General features: G+C 39.8%; 1 protein-coding gene across 3 annotated transcripts in view; it reads right to left on the bottom strand.

The window, feature by feature from the left end:
- Window positions 1-18,537, bottom strand: part of RPS6KC1 (ribosomal protein S6 kinase C1) — an 88,894-nt gene that overhangs the window by 57,959 nt on the left and 12,398 nt on the right. For all 3 annotated transcript variants that reach the window (XM_027681657.1, XM_027681659.1, XM_027681658.1), the window contains 4 exons: window positions 13,970-14,085; window positions 11,913-12,006; window positions 8,213-8,272; window positions 7,023-7,385 (listed from right to left, as the gene is read on the bottom strand). In XM_027681657.1, coding sequence (XP_027537458.1) covers window positions 7,023-7,385; window positions 8,213-8,272; window positions 11,913-12,006; window positions 13,970-14,085 — 633 coding nt within the window. The remainder of the gene's footprint in view (window positions 1-7,022; window positions 7,386-8,212; window positions 8,273-11,912; window positions 12,007-13,969; window positions 14,086-18,537) is intronic.

Below are 18,537 nucleotides of genomic sequence, written 5' to 3'. Positions count from 1 at the left end.
GAACCCAGGCACAGAGACACCTACAAGTAAGAACAGTTTGAAGCATAAAGTATTGCAGGGGGAAAAAAAGAAAAAGGCAGATGAAAAACCAATTATGAGATTCATAAATCCTGACAGTCTAATAGTTCTCATACTTATGTATTAAATACAATTCATATGTACTTTTTTAAACTACTATGGGAAATGGTATCTTTCCCTGAGCAATCACAAAAGTCTCTAAAACAGAAGAGCCAGCGGCAGGCCTTGTAGAGATCAAACCAATACTAGTTCTTCTATGCAGCTCTGAAGCTAGAGGGGCTATTTTAAGATACTGGAAGAGTAAAGAGAGAAAGAGGACAGGAAAAGAGAAAAGGAGGACGTGAAAAGAGAGAAGTTGTACATACAAGAACTGTTTGGGGGGAGGAATCAGAGCACTGATTATCATGCAGCATCATGCCCTTAAACATGTCTATGCAATTTTTCAATTCCAGCTAGTAATTTGCCTTAATTCACCTACACTGCCTGAGGTATTTAATTCTGCAGCCATGGACTTCAATTTCCTCACCTGAGGACAGAAGCGGCTCTGTAACCCAGATCAGTCTGTTCTGTCTACACTATGTACTGGAAGAAGTGTGTCAACCCTACTAGGTCTTCTGATGGGAGGTAGAAACCCCACACAGCAACAGTCAAAAAAAGATTAATGCACTTTGCAGCTAAGTGCTGGCTAACAACAGCTGAGATAAAAGGCTGTGCAGGCAGGAAGAGATGTCTGTCAAAGAGGCCAGGAATAAGCAGCAACCTGGCAAGGTACTGCTATGAGGACAGACTCAGAAATCTTGGAAAGGTCAGATGAACACCAAGCCAATGCAGCTAGTTGTGTGCCCCAGAAGAGGGAAGAAAACAGATTTCTAAGGCTCATGTGGTCACATATTAATTATTTCTTTAACAGCCACATGCTAAGCAACCCCATTCAGAGTCATCTCTGCATCAAACCCTACATGTTGGCTTATAGGTATTGCTACAGTTCACCTTTACGTTTATTGCAAGGCTCTAAGCTGTGCAGCAGGTACTAAACCTCAAACCTTTATCAGCCTCTTGGTGCAGAGAGGTCTTGCAATTTAAGTGGAACTTTGCCTTAAGTATTTACATAGCTGAATCTGGCTGCATTTATACAGTAACCAAATCAAGTTAAACTCTTAAGTGAATGGCCCACATGGGGGTGAAACCCACAACCTTGGTGTTATTAGCACCATGCTTCAACCAGCTGAGCTAATCTCAGGGTCAGTAATGGATTCTACAAGACTAATCTTGTCTAAAGCTCTGTATGGTCTGCGATGGGCTTAGAAGACAACACAGTCATGGACAGCTCATAGCCCATAATAATATGTGTTTCAGCATCACTGGCAGCACACTGGGATAAGATGGCTCTTTTTTTCACCAACCACAATATTTCCAACATCCATTCCTAATCTACCTGCTTATCAACAGACAAGTCCTCTCACAAACCTTTCTTCTGAAGCAGCAGCTGTGATTTCAAGAAGCACTAGGAGAGAGGGAGCACTTTGTATTGTTGCTTAAAAAGCTGACCCAAATAGTCCTACAGCATCCTCACAGCCCAATAGCAGGAAACAGAGATGGTTTGGTAGGAACCAGGGCAGGAACTTGACTGGTTCCAGCCTCAGTGGAAGTATAAAACCACAACAGCAAACAAGGCAAGTGATGACATACCACAGAACAGAGGTCTGAGATCAGGCAAGGGAGAACTACAGTTCCATCAGTCAGCCTCTCACCAGTTTTTGCCTGTGAGGTCCAGCACAACGTTCAGGGTTTCCCTGCAGACATCAGCTCACACCCCAGTGCACCTTCTCAAAAAAGAGGTCTGGTGTTTCCTTAAAGATGTTGCTCCAGTCAGGCACATCTAGTGGATAGCTCATGAAGTGTCTAAGAGATTGTTATTATCAATGAGAAACACTACTCAGAGGACTTAACAAGTGAAAAGAATTTAAAATAGCTACTGTGTGGTAACAGAAGTTGTCTTCATAAGTGCCATTCAACAAACAAGCAAAGGAAGCCAGAAATGCGCTGGTGGAATGCCATGGCTGTTTCCCTTTCCATAAAGTACTGTCTTCTTGGCATTCTGTCAAGCATGCTCCTGTTTGCATCCCTGGCTCCATCACAAGTTCAAATCATAGCCCATCATAATCCCAGTAATTAGACACAAGTTGGTTTGTTTTCAGTATATCCAAAAATATCATCTAGTTGTCCAAAGTATTCCCAGCATTTCATTGTATATGCATTTCTGGGTTAAAAGTCAAAGTCATTTTAGCAAGGTTCCAGTAATTTGTGTAATTTTTGTTCCAGCTCTGTTTACTGGATAAACATTAAAATAGCACAGAGCAGTGAAAAACTGACATTCACAGCCTGCTTTCAAAGGCACTAGCAGCTTATTTAGAAGTTGTAGATACCTAACACAAAACAGAGATACTTGGAATACAGCTTGTGGCTGCTGTGACTCAAGAGGCATCACATACTTCATGCAACAAGGTTCATGCTGCCTAAACCAAATAAATATTCGTTCTGCCCAGCCACAGCTGCTACACATGTGAAAACAAACATTCCAAAACTCAGAGAGTAAATGGATCATCTCCCTTCAGATGTTAATGTGCAACATGGATGGACCAGCAACAAACACAGTCTCTTTCTAAACCACATGGAAGAGATCCTGTACTTTTCTACACAAATTAGACTGACCATATTGTGCAACATTGTTGCTTCATCAGGTGCCTGAAGGTATTGAAACCTAGCAATAAGCAACAGCGTTAATTTTGTGTTTCTCACACACCTCAGACTGCCCAGATCCATAATGGATATAACTGAAGAATGGTTGAAGTTGTAAAAAGAAGAGCAATTTATATAAATAGGACTCCGTCCTTTATTACAAAAAATTCTTTCCACAACTTCAGCTTCATGATCTGTTTTTGTCATAATGAAAACTATGCCCTATACCAAAGTCAGGGAAAGCACTACTTTGCATAAAACACAGCTAACTTCCAGCCTAGAAGTTGGTGGCTTGCTATTGATTAGTGCATTTTTTTCCATCACTAGGCCTGAAGCAATGCATTGACCTCAAAGTGCTCTGACATGCTAACAAAACAAAGGAACAGCTATAATTGCGAGCAAAAGTTTCTATCACCTACTATACTTGGTATGCTTAAAAAAGCTGAAAACTTGAATTCTAGGCGGTTTCAGCTCCTGGAGAATTGTTTAACCATCCTACACAACCTTTACAGACCTGTCTTCCAAAAGCTCCAAAACTCTGCACGCAGCAATGCCCAGAAAATAGGAGCAGCAGAATCAGTACACATTCAGAGCAAAAAAGAACTTATGGCAGCTATTCCCTGTCAGTGCATGCAAGGCAGCTCTGGTATAAATGAAACAGGGAGGCACAAGAGGTGCAGGTAGTTCAGTGGCAGTCCAAGAGCTGTACTGCCAATCTGAGAAGAATGACTTCTTCCCACTGACAAACGCTTAATATTAAATGCATGTACAGAGCAGAAATAGGCCCAAAGAGTAGATGCCCAGAGTCCAAGGCATACAGCAGTCTCTGAGCACATAGACAGCATGCATTCCCCCAAGTGACATATGTATTGGGTCTTTTGGCAGGACTATGAATAAGACATTAAAAGATTCAGTACTAAAACTCTGCAAGAGACTCACAAAAGAAAATACATATGTACCTTGGACGGGATAATTAACACCACTACGCTTCTGAGAGCATGTGCACACAGCTCAAAACAAAGCCAAGACAGCCATTTCTTTGGTGTGACACCTGCCTCATCCAGCATTAGTGCCATCAGCTCAGAGAGCTGGAAAGTCATCAGGAACATAACAGGCTCAAGTGTGCTCCAACTGCCTTTACAGAAGCCACCTACTTCAAAACAAACAACAGAGATCTATAAACTTGCAGTCAGAAACTTACTTGAATACGATTTTGATGAGGCAGCCTTGAGAAGTAAGTAGACCTTGTACCAAGCCTAAAGGAGTTCAATTTCTGGATACATCTCACCAGCTTACAGAGGTATTACATTTCTGAGGTAATGCAATGTTTCAAATTCAAAGTTTCAAAACCAGAGGATGGGTGATGTTTCTTCACCCACACCACTCCGCGGGCTGGTTGCATTTCCCCGATTCCAATTCTTAGGTGTCAATTTCTATTTCCTTGGTGCCACCACGTGGCAAAAATCTGTATTACCGTTTTCAATGCAAAAAGCCACCTGCAGCCCATTCCACAGGCCACACATTCTGCTATGGCTGCACACCGAAAAGCAATGACACTTTACACGGGTCTAAGTATGTATGAACACTGTTTCACTTTCAGCTGTTACTAATACTTATTTAGACAAAGCAGCTTGAAAATAATCAATGGCAGAAGACCAGAAGCATTGTGTAATAATTGCACCATCCTTATCTCTGAAAGGAGCATGTTATTATCCATACAAAATACATAACCAGGGGTGTTTAAATAACTGAAGTGATTACATTAAGGGTTTGTCGTTTTTTATTGCAACATAAAGTGAATATTCACATATCAATGCTAAACATAGTGCCTTCACAAAGTAGCTACATTAAAAAGTTTCATTGGTCTTTTGAGGTGGTTTTTTTACTGTCCTCATAGATCCTGAGAAGGCATATATTTTTAGGAAGGCATTTGAATCAGCCCTGTCATGATAAAGAGAGTATCACTGTCTCCCTGCCAGCTTGCAGAAGCTCCAAGGAGAATGGGACACAAAATGAGCTGGATTTACCCAAATCTAGTGCAAGTGCCCAGCAGAAGATGGACATTCATTTGCTTTCCACCTTCACAGCCATGAAGGGTAACACAGAGAAATGAAAAAGAAGAGTTAACTGCTAGGATCTAGCCTGTGCACAATTATGTTCACAAGGGATAAGATGCCAGTTAAAAAGCAACTCATTGCCATTATTCCCTCTTCTGTGATTTAGAGATGAATGTCAGGGACTGCAAAGGAAAACTTGCAGGTGCTGGCTACATGTCTCTTCATCCATCAGGAACACCTACATACACACACAAGTACCACTAAATATTTATTAATAATGCCCACTGTACTATGAGTGGCATCAAGAAAATAGGGCAGAATATCACACTTCCCTAAGACACCCTGAATTTCTTCCTAGTCTGAAAAGCATGGATACCAGTGGGTGAGAGAAAAGGGTTAACAGTCATCTGAGGGAGCTGGATGAGTGGCTACTCTGCAGCAAAAAAGCAAAAGTCCTTGGAGGAAATTCTGGGAAATGCAAGTAAGAAGCTCAACCCACTCTGGTTTAACATGTTAATATGCATCAGTTGGGCAAGTCACCTACAACACATGCAAGAAAAGCCTTTCACAACTTCGAGGTAAACATATTACCATAATGATTACCACAAATTCAAAGCCAATCTGTTTAACCACTGCCACAACTCAAGTATGCACAATAGTTACCACAGCAAAAGGGACGTACGATAGCCTGACTTGGGTTCATGCCCTAACATTTTGAAACTGTTTAATAAAGAAGCTTTTGAAGTTGAAATTTGACATGTCGGTTCAAAACTGCATCATGGCAGCCTTGCATCATGGCAGGAAGACAGAACTGATTATGACAAAACAGGATATCCTTCAGAAGACTGTAATAGGTCTATGAAAAAGTACATTGGCAAAGAAAGAATAGTTGGGCTTTCCAACAGAAGGATTGCCAGCACATTCAACATCAAGAACGAAAAGCATTTTGACAACACAGGCAAGAAAAGATAGGATGCTATTGAAAAGCCACAACAAGCAGCAAAGCAGCAACCCTACTGACATCACTGAGACTTGAAAAGAAAGAGGTGGATTTATGTTTGCCAAAAAGTGTAAGACACTTTAAGCAAAGCTGTGCACATATCTTGGCCCACACTTCCAGTTCTCATCAGTAACCTATCAATTATTTTTTGCCAGGACCCATTATATCAGCTCAGCAGGTAACTTCCATTCCTAGAACTGTTCAGAAGGCCTGGACCACTGCTGTGCATCACACCAAGATGCAGCAAAGGCTTCTGCTTGTGTGTGCTTTGGTACATTAACATTTAAGTTCAGATCTGGAGCAGCATAATGCATCTGTGCTGTGTACTGTCAAACAAAGCCACAATTCTAATCTTACTCATTTGATCTGTTGGGACAGAAGCACAATACACAGACTCTGAATTCACTCCAGGAAAGAACAAATATTTTCCTGTGCTTTATAGTCTTAAGCAATTGTTGGACAAAATGCAAATATATGAGGTTATCACTCTAGATTCTCAAGAACTAGAGAAGGAAGGGAAAAAAATTGCTCCCTCACTGACAAGCTACAAGGAGACTACACAGAAACTTGCATGTAGTTGCGTCTGTCTGTTAACAACAGCTTTTGCACACATATATTAATGCATCAGTCTTTTAATAAAGAAAAAATCCTGTTCTCCTCTAGTAATGCAGGTATGTAAGTTTGTATGCATCCTTCAGCTAGAAAGGAGAATAGTTTAGTGGAAAAAACAAGAGGCTGTGAGCGAAGAGTAGTTCTAATCCTGTTGTGATTAGGAAGCTAACCTGAGTCTGCCTCTCCCCATGCATAAAATGGGGATAATTAATCCTCACTTAACCATGTAAATTAAATAATGTTTCAACAGTGCTGCAAGTGCCACATATTAATTAATGCCTAGGTAATAAAAAGGAAAGAGGCAGGAGTGAAGCACTTCGCTACTTACCTGCAAGTCAAAGGTTATGCTGCAATTTTAAAAGAGGAGATATTTGGCACTTGCAAGATGAGACCCTAAATTACTACTCAGTCTTAGAGAGAAAGATTTCCCTCTCTCTCATATGCACACAGCTATCAAGTACATGAAAGCCAAGCACACATCATTCTGCATTTCATATCGCCTCTTTGCAACACAGTAAGCTGATGTTAACTAAGGAAATGCCATCAACAAATACACACAGCCAAAGACAAGACAAACATAATGGGAAGATCCATACCTTGAACACCTTCCAGAAGCAGATCAACCCCCTTTCTATAAAAGCTTAAGGCAGTTTCATAATCTTCTTCCTCCTCCTTCTTCAAGGCCAGTTTTATTAACTCGCCTGCTTTCTCCAAGTAATCTTGTTTGCCCGGCTTGGGTTTTAAGCTTCCAGTAAACAAACTATGGCTTTCCCTCTCTCCTTCGGGTTTGCTCCACTCCTGCTCAGGTGCCAGCGTGCTTTGTACTGGAGGTTCAGAAGTAACGCAAAGGCCAACAGCTCTACTGGGAGAACTTTGGTTGGATGCCATTCCATCATCTAACTCAGCAAGAGAATCTACATCAACTGTCAGAGAGATCAGGTCGCTGTCACTGGAGAAGCCTAAAAGTCAGAAAGGCATCCATTACTTTAGATCTCTCATATACCTTAGCAACCTTCAAAATTCTTTATCCCATCCAAAGATTTAGCTTTCTTTTCATTCATGCAGCTTCCCAAGACCATGTCCAGAAACTCCCTGCCTGTTTAGTAGAGCTTTCTGTCTTAAAAAGCTTTTAGTACCTATAGAAACATGCTTTTTAAAATTAACTACAAACTCTGCAGAGCAAGGGGTCCTGAATTTAGTACTGGGAATGAAGAGACCAACATCCAACACCCAACTTAATCTTTCAAAGCCAGTTCACCACTGGGCTTCAGAAAATTACAAAACTAACCCTTTCTGTGTGAGTGCTATTAGAAAAGTCAATCAGAAGGAGCCAAATTACTGTTGCAAGAAATCTCAACATACTGTTTAAATCAGCAAGGGGAAGCATCCAAAAACAGTAAATTAGGAGTTTGAATTAACACAGTTAGTGTCAGCTTATGTATCATGCAGTACTCTTAACTTTCATCTAACACACATAGCCTTCTTTCATTGCTGACACGTGGGAAAAGAAATTAGGTAACACCTCTTTCACTCAAATCTGAGGTAACACATTTTATTTTACATCTGCTATAAGTCGGTATATCTTTGCTGCAAGCTGACCTTCAGTAACTAAACCACAGGAATTTTGCAAGGTTATTTGGGAATAAAAGGCAACAAAGATATTTTACACATACACCATTTCATTCCATAAGGATTATCATCCACAAAAAGCATTCACTCAATTATGACTTTCAATTACGCCTATTTAAATTCCACAAACGCAACAGAAACAACTTCTAGATCTCACCTCCACATTCCGATTGGCTCGTAAGTGTCACATCGTCAAGCCCACTTAAATCCTTCCGAACTGAAAAGAACAAGAATGACAAAAATGTTTCTGACATCCTTTGGTACAGCAGATTACACGTTCACTTGCCATCAAAATGTAAAGAGCACGACCCTCCTACAGGTAAAAGTACATAATATGAACCGGCTCTTTGACTGGCTATCAGAGATACCCATTTGGTAACACACCATTAAAATTGTGACAGTGGTATTAGATTTGCCATTTCTCACTGCTTCCGCAATTTTAAAAACAAATTACATGTGCTTGCTTGGGGGGGGCAATTCAAACCTACCAACTCACCTAATTTCAACAGCAGCAGGATTAGAATCCCTATCTCTCACTGCCCTGATGATTTACAGCTAAGGAGACCTTAAACAGGAGCCTCCAAGGCTGGGATCTACACACCACGGAAGAAAAAAGAAGTCAGCTTTCAGTATCAAGTATGTCGTTCCAGAACAGTACCCCTGCATGAGACATACCAAGCGACCCACAAATTTGGCAGTGCCACCTGGGTATCAAGTAGCAGTTTGTTTTATCACTTGGCACATGTGCCCACTGAGGCAATAAAACAGGCAACAAGGTCAAGACATTTAGCCGTCTGTACACACAGAGAAAGTAAATTCTAAGCTAAAACCTGGTGTCTGTTTTCTCTCGTATTATTGAGTGAAGAGTTTACCCACATTTCCAGGTAACATGTTCTGATTTATATTCAAAAAGTATGTGGCAGCAGCAAGAAGCTGACTCAAAGGCAACTAACACTTTCTTGTTCATTTTGCAACTGTAGAGTTATAGGGAATTTACAATTTATGGAAGAGGAGTAAGAAGGCACTGTAGAAATACTGCTTTTCTAAGAGCCAGCAGTATCTTTAACATGAGTGAGAGGAAACAGACAGGAGAATGAAGGAGAACAAACTATCAGCCACTCTGTCTGAAAAGCAAGGGACAAGTCATATTTAGTGACCCAAGACTACTTGACAGGAGGGGACAGGGCACACAGAAGACAATGCTCCTGATCTTCCCATGGAAGGGACATAAAGTGAAGTGTCCGTGCAGAGAAGAAAACTGCCTGTGTAGCCCCAAATCCTGTAAGGAAGAAGGAAAACTCTCAACAGAAATGTTGGAGGAAGACAGAGGATACATTAACTAAGGTAATAACAATGGGCCCCTTCACCTGCTCAATTTAGGGACAGCAACAAAATTCGGGTGTGGAGGACTTCGAATTCAATTACACTTAGAGGAATTAAGTGGTGGAAGCAGAACTGATTGGTGGACAAAGGCTGCAGATAGAGAGCATGAATGGAAAAGCTGAGGTTTGTGAGAAGGTTGTTCTGGCCACCCAGACTAGATGAATTAGCACCCATCCACCCAGCAGATTTCACACAGACTCAAGTTCCCTTCCCTACAGGGCACACAAACCACATTTGCTCTCCTCTTGTAGCCAACCTGACTAAAAGCTGTCCAAACACAGCTAGTATGGCACAGAGCCTGAGCTAATAAACTTTTCTTAAGGTCAGGTTTAGAGTCCAGATCTGGCACCACACAACCACAGTCATGGGGCTTTCAGTCAGCTCACGGAGCGGGAAGGGTCTGAACTGCACAGGCTTACTTCTGGGAAGATAATGTGTACATGGTAAAAAAAAGGAAGGGGGTGAAAATAAAAAGAGAAATTAGCTTCCTGATGAAGTGCTCTAAAGAATCTGATAATTGGTATAGAAAGACTTATGGAGAGGAAGTTGGACATTTGAACATCATCCCATGTACTCAGGGAGGAAGACAAAGCGCTTGTTTGTCAGGAATAACAGATGAGTATAATAAGGCTGAAATTGAACATAAGTTTCTGTTCTTGTCTCTGCCTTATGAAATTCCACCAGGAATCTGAGGAGTAAACACAGTTTCCAAAAATTTTTTGAAAGCCTAGGTAACCTGGCCTCTTGAAAACGAGATTTTTGTAAAAGTATGAACTGCCAAAACATTTTTACAAGCAAGATAATTGTTGCTTATTTTGGTACAAAAACATTTCTGCTACTGTCAGTTTGCATCTCCTACCATTAATGTGCACACCTGCTACAAAAATAACTTTGTCTGAAAAGAACAGATAAAAGAGAGAAAACACAACCCACCCTTAAAAGCAAACAGCAGCACCTGTTAGGAACTGGGTCTGATACTTCTCAGTACAACAGCCTGAAGGAGCAGGGCCCACGTGGAGGCCCTTGAATGCTCACAAAACATAGCACAGTGAACCAGTCACAGTTAACTACCATAATCAGACTGGGAAAAATCAGATGCAGGCAGCCTTGAGGAGAGGCAGGGAGGGGACTGAAGGCAGAGTATTGCCACTGCCACCACTGCCATCTAGAGGCCTTAAAGACAGATGTTTCCTTCTGTCTCCGGTCTCCCCCCCCCCCCACCAAAATCTGATTTCAAACATAAGAAGAAATGAGCTGGACGACACATAGGTTTTTAGAAAATATAACTCCACAAAAGTCTCATTCAGCATCTTGAAGTCCTATGCTCATGGTCGTTGCAAGTATCCTGTAAAAGCACTCCAGCAGATTCAGAAAGGTATCAAAGAATTTTTCTACTTTACAGCATTTTTTCTTTTCAGTATTTAACCTCACATAAAGGAAGTGATTTTCTTCTTCTAAAAATGAGGCCCTTGTGAATAAAGAATAGAAACATTCACATTAAGCACTTATAGAAGCACTTTTTCTTTTATAAGGCACAGTGTAAAGTGAGTGCATTGTCAGAATGTTAAATTTCACAGAAATCATGCCCCTTTAAAACTAGTTAGTGGTATTTATCATAACTATCCTCTGTAATTAAACAGCTCTATGCCTTTCCCTTCACAGAATGAAATATCTTGAGGACATTAGTTCATAAACATCATAAAAAATACTACAAAATAAAATGCAAAGCTCACTTCTCATATATAATATATTGTACAACTGAGCACAAAGTTATTGACACAGAGAGATCCCAGTGGCAAGTCATACAACCTCAAGGAAAAGAGAAACAACCACTATTACAACTATTAAAAAACAGAAGCAGTTTTCATTATTCAAGCATTGTTTTATCAAAGCAAGTTCTATGCCAGAAAAAACAGAGGAAATTTAATAGTTAAGAAAAAAATCCCCTCTCATGTAAGCATAACGAGTGTTTCTATAATAATGTGTATTTATACACGAGTGCAAAACAATTCCAAAGGAAAACCTAAGGAATGGAGAAGAATTCTTAGAAATCACAAGAACCAAGTGTAACTCAGGAACACATAAATACCTGAAAGATTGCATGGTACACAGAGAAGTTTAAGCTAGCTCAGTCTCCAGAGGCAGGCAAGAAGCCCCGGTACAATATTTATTTGGGCTGACTGACCCTCCCTTACAGCTACACTATTATTTAGTGCAGGTGAAGCCCCACTAAAATTACTCTACATGTGGGATCCAAGCCAGCATGTGCATCTATAGAAGCAAACTTCCAGAGGTGCAGACAGAGCTCTGCTGATCCCAAGCTCTCTTTCATTAATCCCAGCTCTGACAGATCTCCCATACCAAGCAAACATAAACTGGACAGCAGTACTCCATAAACAAATATGGTACTTGTCATTTACGAGCTGCTTTAAAACAGAGCACACTGTAAGGATACATGAGAAAAGAAAGCAAACCTTCAGAGCTGCAGTCAGACAGATTGTCAGTCACAGAGTCAGAAAGAGGCTCAACAGGACCAATCAGTTCAGAGCCATCATGCACCTCTCCACCCTGAAAAGGAAGAGGGAAAGGAATTATTTAGCTCCAGTGCTCTATGGAAATTCTCACTATATAGAAGTGATAGTCAAAATTAGATTTCCTAACCAGTGAATGCTCCATTACTTTAGAGTTAATGCATTTAAATAAACTATATAAGCCTGTAAAATTAAACAAGGACTTTTGGTTAGGTCATGTTTGGTTCCCACAGGCTGTCTATTGATCTAAACTGTTAGTCCACTGCAACTTCAGAGTTCTGCAGCAGGTCTGCCTGCACACTCAAATCTAACAGGAAGAGAACAATCATGTTCCTGCTGTCCTGTGTCACTTATAGTCTGTGCCATTTAGTGGTGCTCCTAAGCTCAGCAGGTCCCTCACACAGGACTGTTTGCCTGTCAGACTAATGTCCCACCCATGAACCACTGTCTTGAGTTCCGTCATAGTCAAGACTGGACAAAAATACCAAGACACATTATTCCCTCTCAAGCCTGAAAGGAATCAAGGACAAGTGAAGTAATAACAGGAACAATTACTTGCACTAGAAACCACATACATGGGGGTTTTTTTAAATTTCTGCTTCAAATCTTGGGTGCACACTTTCCATGTAACTTTAACAGAAACTGCACCATTTTCAAGGTTGTGTTACATACGGACACGGTTAATCTGTCTTGAACTAGCCTAGTACATTTTCAACCTAGCCAGCTCATTCTTTTGATACACACAGCACTCCCTTTAGTTGTTTCTAAAAATTTATTGTCCAAGTCTCTCTCTCCATGGCTATTTGCACAAAAATCTGAAAAGGAACAAAAATCACCCATGAACAGAGCTGAAGGACACAGGCTGAGCTGATCAAAACCCAAGGCTCTCCTACAGGAAAACATAACACCACATCAGCTAACAGATGAGCCTCAATTATTACATTTGCATAATTCCCCTTGTAGACACAGTTGCTCCTAAAGAAATTAACGTTTTTCTAGTTTTATTCATTTCCTTGCAAAGCCAGGAAAGGTCCATTGGGAGGCTAAAATTTTTTATTGAGCAAAGGGGCGGAAGAGAGCTCTGAAAAAGTACCCAAAAACACAGAAGTATTTCCAAAGAACTGAAAAAATGCAAGTGAAAATTAACCAAAAAGTAAAATATTCTAACCCAATCTCCCACTTATTGTTGCCACTAATGCTTAAAGAAAATTATTTTAAGTATTTTAAAGAACTCTGCAATAACTTCATCATAAAAACGAGAATTTTAAGCCTCAGCGTAATTTTGCTTTTGCATATGTATCATTTAAATATACTTAACACATTCATACATTTAAGTCCCATCTCAGCCAGATGAGTATTTCCTCAATTCCAGGGAGTTACTATTATTGTTACATGTAAATTTATGCTTATGAGTTTGCAGAATGTTAGACTAAGCTACTGAAAATAAAGAGGTTTGAAGGAACTATTGAAAACAAACTGCTTCAGCTGTAATAAAGAGGAAGTCCATATCAATGTATTGTTAGATACATTATGGAGAGTGGTTTTCACAACATTGTACACACAGCGTGTTGGACTAGTTATATGCCAAATTTGTTGTCATGGACCTGAGTCCATAAGAGACCATATGGAAACAGTCTAAACAGTCTTCGTTCCTTTAGTTTGAAACTATAAACACCTACTTAAAATACAGAAACAATGACAATATTTGTATTACTTCCCTACTGAACACCTAGATTCATCATCACAGGTTTTGCTCATCACTTAATGAAAAAATAAATTTTGAATCCCTTCACCTGAAGTTCCTGTAAAACTTTCCACCTTATTGGGGTGTGGCATGGGGGTTTTTTAAAGCCACATTTCTAGAGTGAACGGAAAACCCCCAGTCCCTTCACAAAGCATGTCAGTTCAGCTCACTCTCACCCAGTTTATAAAGTAAAACAGAATCACTATATTTTATTTACATCGGTAAGAAGCAAATACTTCTGCAAATGCTAACCAACCTTAAAAAACTCTTCCAGCTGTTTGCTGTTATAGAGAGCAGGGATGTTGGCAGAAAACTGCAACAGATCTTCAGCACATTGCCTTCTTTCTTCAATCACAGTCTCATCAAACCGCCCTGGAAGAGACACACAGATTGACAGTTTTAGAAATAACCACACATTTATTTTACAATAATAACTACAACGGAAAAGAAAAAAAACCAAACGAGACAAAAGCAACCTTCTGGAGACAATGCCCTGAGTCTATGAAAGTCACTCCAATGCTTCAGGAGAATATAGCAAATCTTCAAACTTCCTATTCTCAATTGTCCCTAGAGTCCCGTCTTCTGCAATCCACTCGGATGATGAAAGCTGGCAGCTACGACAAGAATCCTTCGCCCTCTCATCGTAAGAATATGTGAGGCAACACTCTTGATTAGCCAAGAGACACTAACGGATGTCCAGTGTTATCTAACAATAAATGATACATGCACAATTTGACAATATGCCAGTCAGTGTCAGCCTTGATTACGGCCCAAATCCTGTAAGGAGCTGAGCAATCTTCACATATTCTCAAGAACAGTGCACAATATGAGCAGATAGTAAACAAAGTATTACTAAAAGCCCCCAAACAGATCATCAATTCCAAGGTGCCATTTATGGAGGAGACAAAGTGTAAGGGAGATGGTGAAGCCCTGCCACCAGGCACTGAAGCCTTCCTCTGAAGTAGCTCCATACAGACAGGATCTCATCTCCTGGATTCAAGAGGTAAACAGAGCCAGAAAGCAGCTCATTTACTAAAATGTATGAGCCTTCCTTTTTCCCTACCCAGCACCCAAAACATTCCAATTAGAAAAAAACATACTTAAAAAACAATCCCACAGTTCACCTGAAGAGATTTGCTTCTCAGGAGAAAACCCTTGGATTGCTACCTTACATTCACATCCTTCACAATTGCACATAACTTATTTTAGCTTTTTATATCAACATCACTTTGTTGTTGAAATAGTTACAAGTTTACAAAAGAAAAAGGGCAGAGGTTAACAGTAATAATTGAAGGAGAATAGAACAGATATTGGAACCGCTATACAGAGGGAAAAAAAGGACTGGGAAGACAAGTGCAAGAAACAGTATTGCTATAACAGCATGACCAGAAAAATAAGAACCACCTGTGACAGCTCTGTGGCATTAACCTTTGAAGAGGACAAAAGAAACATTGAATACAAAAGCAAAATTCATTTATACTTAGAGCAAGCAAAAAAATAATCCCAGAAGAAAGTATCAAAGCAGGATTCTTTCCAGAAATTCTTCAAGTAAATAGCTCCTGCCCATGTGGCACCAGAAAAAAGAAAATAAAACCAAAAAGACACACACATACTCACAAGATCACAAACAAAGCTTTTGGGGCTTATTTTTCCATGAAAGAAAAGAAAAGACATCATTGGGCTAATTTTCAGCTTGATTGGTTTCATACCTTGCTCACCCTGCCGTTTCAGCTGCACAAACATGATCAGCTGTACAAAAGAGTGAGCAACAAGCAAGCAGAAAGAAGGCAAAAGCAATGCTACCACACTGAGTGGCAATGCTGAAATCAAGCTTCATTAAACTGCTCATCAAACTTCCTGTGTCTTCAGAGCAACACTGAGGGTGCATTAGGGCTCTTGGTTCATTCCATGCAAAATTGGACATCAAAAAAAAAAAACCCAACTTCTCTCAGCAAAGCACAGCAGCATGGGCCAGTTAAATGAATTACAAAATAACATGAACACTTATAATGCAATACAAAATCAATCGTGAAGAAGTAAACATGCAACAATACCAGAAACAGATAACTGTTGCAAGAAAGTAATTCTGTAAGATATGTTTCCTCATTTACCAAGAATCTCTCCCTGTTCCAATTTATCATCAAACCCAATAAAAATGAATTTTTCTTATCCACATCTTCTCAGTACTCCCACTGGGCCCCAGACAGGACACACCAGGGTCAGCACTGCCAGGCTAACCAGCGTGTGTTCCCCTATTGCCAGGCAGCTACAAACCTACAGGTATGAGCTGAGCCTGCCTGGCCTTCACCAGCACCAAAGCACATGCTCTCTTATTACTCAGCTGCTGTTTCATAGACTTTGCAGAAATATAATTACATTTGCAACCACCTTCACTCTCAGATTTAGCTGATATTAGCCACATGAGTAAGAGGTTCACCTTTCTGAGAGCACAATTACACAAGTCTTAGTTTCTTAGGAAGCTGAGCTAAAAAAGAAAATAAAAATATGTGTTTGAACAGAACTGTTGAAACATCATTCACTGTCACATTTTCCAGCCCTGCAGCATCATGATATACTATAAGGACAACTATATATATATACTTATAGAACTAGAGGACCTTGGGGGAAGGAAGAGCATAATTCAGCACTGGTTCAGTTCACAGACTAGCTGCCATCTTGCCGGCAGTTTAATTCCCAGGCAACCCTGCCTAAGTCCTTCCCCCTCTTCCTTTTTTCATACTTTCAGGCAATCCTGTATTGCTCAATACTTTCATCATCACCCTTCTCAATGAGATGTTCAAAGATGCTTACATAGCATGACTCTTCAAACATTTCTATCAGAAAGTCATCCTTCATCTAAATCCACATTATTTCTGCTATTCTTTACATCTCTCAGACACACGTAAACTTCATTATAGGACTATGTCTTTCCAGGGTTTTTAAGAAGTGTCAGCTACAATTTTAGCATGCAACACGTGCAATAGCACAGTTCTGCTATTCCTCCAGTGATGATCCATTCAAAACTTCTTACATACATGAAAGCCAAATGTAAATTCCTGTAAAGAGAATCCACAATTAATTCTGTGGAGCAGACTTGAACAACAAAACACCTGGCAAGGTTTGTGTTCATGTTTCAGTTAGTTTCTCACAAGACTTCCTATTGTACATGACACCAAGTTCTTAAATATGCTACTTTAGCGTACATCGACTTTCTGACTCACGGAAACAATATCTGGGGGGGGGTTGTTTCTTTTTTGGCAGGGCTGGGAGCTGTAGGGTTTTTTTAAACTAGAGTACACTTCTGCAGTTGTTAGATAAGAGACATGATGAGCGCAGATTTACCCGTATTTTGGTAAAATGCCATGTCTAGTTAACATATGGGAATACTTTCAGCGTCCAACAACAACAAAAAAAGTAGTTTGAAAGTACTGAAGAAATTATGTTGATGCATGTTAGGGTAGGACACTAATCATGTCACAGAAATAGGTATAATTTTAACAACTGGATCTGTTAGGACATTTTAGATTTCCAAGATCAAAGTCACTGGGTTTTTTCCCAAAAGATGGGTAGAAAAGGTTCAAGTGAAGTACAGAAAAAGTCAGGTGATTTCTTTGTCACATCCATAACAAGTTTCCTGCTTTGATGCAAGCAGCTCTATTGCAACAGCATAAAAAATACACGCACCTGCATTTATATTAAAAGCTGTGGTGTAAAGCATGCTACAGACCTCAGTTCTGCAGATGTGGCAAGTCTTTAGTTGCAGGAAATATGGAAGCACACCACAACACATTTGTTTTTAAATACATCTCAGTTCTCCACACCACCTCCTGAAACTCCAAACACTGAACTGGAGATGATGCTCAGGTTTAACACTTCTACTACAAGTAAGTAGTACAACTGTCAGAACTACCAACGCTCATTTTGTAAAGTGCACTCTCTGCAAAGCAATATGTAGGTGCATTATTTAAAGCACAGGTATCTAAAAAAAATAAAAAAACAACCAGTTGCCAGCAACTACTGGCACTTCTAATTAGTAACTAGTTTAAAAGCTGCAAAAAGTGTAACATCACCACAGGGAAGAAACACTGCAGAATTGCTCCCTCAATGCAGCTTGGAAACAAAAGATCTTAAGACAGACGGACCTTGCAGCTCACCACTAACTGAACAAGACTGAAAATAAGTTTGTCAAAACCTCAAAATCTACAAAGATTATATTTTTCCTCTAGTAGAAAAAATACTAGGACTTTTCAAAAGACAAATGCTTTAAAATAAATCACGTGGCAGTTACTATGTGTAGAAGTCAGATGGAAGGAAAAATTCTATACTGTAAAGGTAAAATTTTATGCTGTAAATTGAAAAATAATTCTTAAACTGAGGAGTCAGACAGTTCTGTTCCTTCCAGCTATGTACCAATCATTTAAAATTCATTTTTACATTATCTCCACTTTCCTGTATTCTTCTGTGGCTCAGTTTCATTCAAAAGTAGTGGGGTCTGTTTTGTTTAATTTCAAAGAGCTTTTTTATAAATAACTGCATTGAATATTTCTGTGGATTTCCTTCTCTCACCATGTACACTGCAGTCACTTTTGTTCACTTAATACAATAGAAGAAGGATGGTTTTTAGAAAGGATTTCACTCAATTCTGTCCTTGCTTACAGAGCTACTATAAAAACAGCTAATTTGCATTTATGGCAATTTAAAATTATTCAAGATATTAGAAGCCAATACCTTCTTCCACTTTGATTTTCTTTTTACCCCTCTCTCTCAAAAATTACATGTCTGTGGCAGTATTTGGTCCTGAAGCATTAAAAGGAAAATTTGTGC

This window comes from Neopelma chrysocephalum, unplaced genomic scaffold (assembly GCF_003984885.1).
Source record: "Neopelma chrysocephalum unplaced genomic scaffold, ASM398488v2 Primary Assembly neopelma1_61b, whole genome shotgun sequence".
In the NCBI taxonomy this organism is placed as follows: Eukaryota; Metazoa; Chordata; class Aves; order Passeriformes; family Pipridae; genus Neopelma; species Neopelma chrysocephalum.
This window is presented reverse-complemented; position numbering and strand designations above follow the sequence as displayed.